The sequence below is a fragment of the Zonotrichia albicollis genome, unplaced genomic scaffold (assembly GCF_047830755.1).
Source record: "Zonotrichia albicollis isolate bZonAlb1 unplaced genomic scaffold, bZonAlb1.hap1 Scaffold_254, whole genome shotgun sequence".
Lineage (NCBI taxonomy): Eukaryota > Metazoa > Chordata > Aves > Passeriformes > Passerellidae > Zonotrichia > Zonotrichia albicollis.
Genome location: NW_027428428.1, coordinates 5954673 through 5957290, shown reverse-complemented (window position 1 = coordinate 5957290; position 2618 = coordinate 5954673). Strand labels below are relative to the sequence as shown.

At 53.2% G+C, this 2618-nt stretch overlaps 1 protein-coding gene across 1 annotated transcript; it reads right to left on the bottom strand.

The window, feature by feature from the left end:
- Window positions 1-270: 270 nt before the first annotated feature.
- On the bottom strand, window positions 271-1203 carry LOC141727822 (olfactory receptor 14J1-like). Its single transcript, XM_074534110.1, has one exon. The coding sequence runs from the start codon at window positions 1201-1203 to the stop codon at window positions 271-273; it is 933 nt and encodes a 310-aa protein (XP_074390211.1).
- Window positions 1204-2618: the final 1415 nt, after the last annotated feature.

Genomic DNA, 2618 nt, shown 5'->3' with positions numbered 1-2618 from the left:
AAAAGGGGCATCTCTGCAGAAAACTCTGCTGGGAGATCCTATAGCCCCTTTATAGTCACCACGATTTCAGCTCTGCATTGGTACAGTCAGTGAGCCGCAGCGAATTTGGATGGAAACTAAATGAAATGAGGCACAACCAATTACATTTCATTATGGACACTATTAGAAAACTGAAATAAAGGAAAGAAGAGAACAAAGCAATTTCCAAACGAACAAGAACTATCAAAGATGAGTTTTATTACATGTGACTTGCAGAAACTGGCCAGAAATTTAATGTTTCCAAAACCATCCAGTCATCAGTGTCCACACTGCAGCCTTGAGCTCCTGGTTCCTCAGGCTGTAGATGAGGGGGTTCAGGGCTGGAGGCACCACCGAGTACAGAACTGACAGGGCCAGATCCAGGGATGGGGAGGACATGGAGAGGGGTTTCAGGTGAGCAAACACTGAAGTGCTGAGGAACAGAGAGACCACGGCCAGGTGAGGGAGGCAGGTGGAAAAGGCTTTGTGCCGTCCCGGCTCAGAGGGGATCCTCAGCACAACCCTGAAGATCTGCACATAGGAGAAAACAATGAACACAAAGCAGCCAAATATCAAACAGGCACTTACAGCAAGAAGACCAAATTCCCTGAGGTAGGACTGTGAGCAGGCGAGCTTGAGGATCTGTGGGATTTCACAGAAGAACTGGCCCAGGGCATTGCCATGGCACAGGGGCAGGGAAAATGTATTGGCCATGTGCAGCAGTGAATAGAGAAAGCCACTGGCCCAGGCAGCTGCTGCCATGTGGGCACAAGCTCTGCTGCCCAGGAGGGTCCCGTAGTGCAGGGGTTTGCAGATGGACACGTAGCGGTCGTAGCACATCACGGTCAGGAGGTAAAGCTCTGTTACACCATAGAACACAAAAAAGAAAACCTGTGCAGCACATCCAGTGTAGGAAATGTCCCTGGTGTCCCAAAGGGAATTGTGCATGGCTTTGGGGACAGTGGTGCAGATGGAGCCCAGGTCAGTGAGGGCCAGGTTGAGCAGGAAGAAGAACATGGGCGTGTGCAGGCGGTGGCCGCAGGCTACGGCGCTGATGATGAGGCCGTTGGCCAGGAGGGCAGCCAGGGAGATGCCCAGCAAGAGGCAGAAGTGCAGGAGCTGCAGCTGCCGCGTGTCTGCCAGTGCCAGCAGGAGGAAGTGCCTGATGGAGCTGCTGTTGGACATTTGCTGAGGCTGTACTTGGGGAGCTATTCATGGAGAAAAGTCAGTGACAGGTTAGGAGGAACTTCTTCCAGCAAAATCAAAGTCTTTTCCTACAGACCCTTCTCCAGTAACCCTCGACACCCTTTTGAATTTCTAGCAGATTTTCCTTCAACTCCAAGTGGGGAGCTTTGGCTGATGGTGCCTGAGTGGGACTTCAGGTTCAGGGCAACTACATACAGTGTTTTTATAATTCGACATTGCTATGCATATGTGGGAGGAGGACAGGGACCTGTCCTCATGTTCCACTTTGAAACCCTGTTAACACAGAGGGCCCTGTTAACATCTGCACCCCCAGGAATGGGAAAGTCTGTTTAAATATTCTAGTGTTTTTATACTCCCCCTTCTCCTGCTGACTATTTTGGGATGTCAGAAACTCTCAGCGTTTCTGCAGCCATCAGGGAGAACAGAGTGAGTTGTCTGAGGCAAGGTGGTGAGTGGAGAGTGAGGGGAGGTGCTCTGTCTCCAGGTCATGTCCCAGGTTTTGTGGGCTTTCAGCATTCTCAGACAGAGGATGATAATGCTCTGATGTTTCCTTTAAAAACCATCCTGACACTGCTGAGAGCAGATGGATCCCCCACAGTCCACCAAATGTCCATCCCCTTCTTATAGTCTCAGCCCCACATTTGCACCCAAGGACACACAGGGCTCATTTCACCAACCCAAGGCATTTTCTCAACATAGAACTTCTGTGCCTCACCTTGGGGTTTTCAGATAACACAGAGAGGCTCTAGGACAGGTTTGCACCCTGGATTGGAGCTCCCAGCCTGGACTGAAATCTCAGGGAGACTTCCAAGTGTCCTTATGATGGCATTGGATGAAGGGAGATGCAGCTCCTTGCCTGGCTGCACTGACAGCATTGCCCAGAGCCGGGCACTGGGGACAGCGTCACCCTGAGCCAGCTGTGCCCCTGCCAGAGCCCCCAGGGCCGGGCAGCTGCTCCCAGCCCTGTGCTCTGCAGAGGGAACTGGGCCCGGGGCTGCAGAGCTGCCTCACGGCTCTGCTGCAGCTCTGCCTGCACAGGAGGGGCTGCACGCCTTGGAGCCCCAGCCCTGAGAGCAGAGGCTGGGCTGGGGCACAGGAGGGAGGGGGCTTGTTCAGAGGGAGGGGCTGCACTGGAGGGGATCCTGTGGGCATCTCTAAACTCTCCCTGCCACAGCATTGCTGGGTTTTTTTTTCTCTCATTGCCCAATCTTCTCTCTTCTTCCCGGAGATTTTCCTCCTGCAGGTGTTTGACTGTGCCTGAGCTCTCCCTGCCAGCACTCACAGAGCCCAAATCTCTGTGCCCTCTCCTTGGCCCGACAGAACCCTGCCTGTTTCAGGGCACTGGCTGGGGCAGGTTCTGTTTGCAGCTTGGAGAAAAGACAGCTCAGACTGAG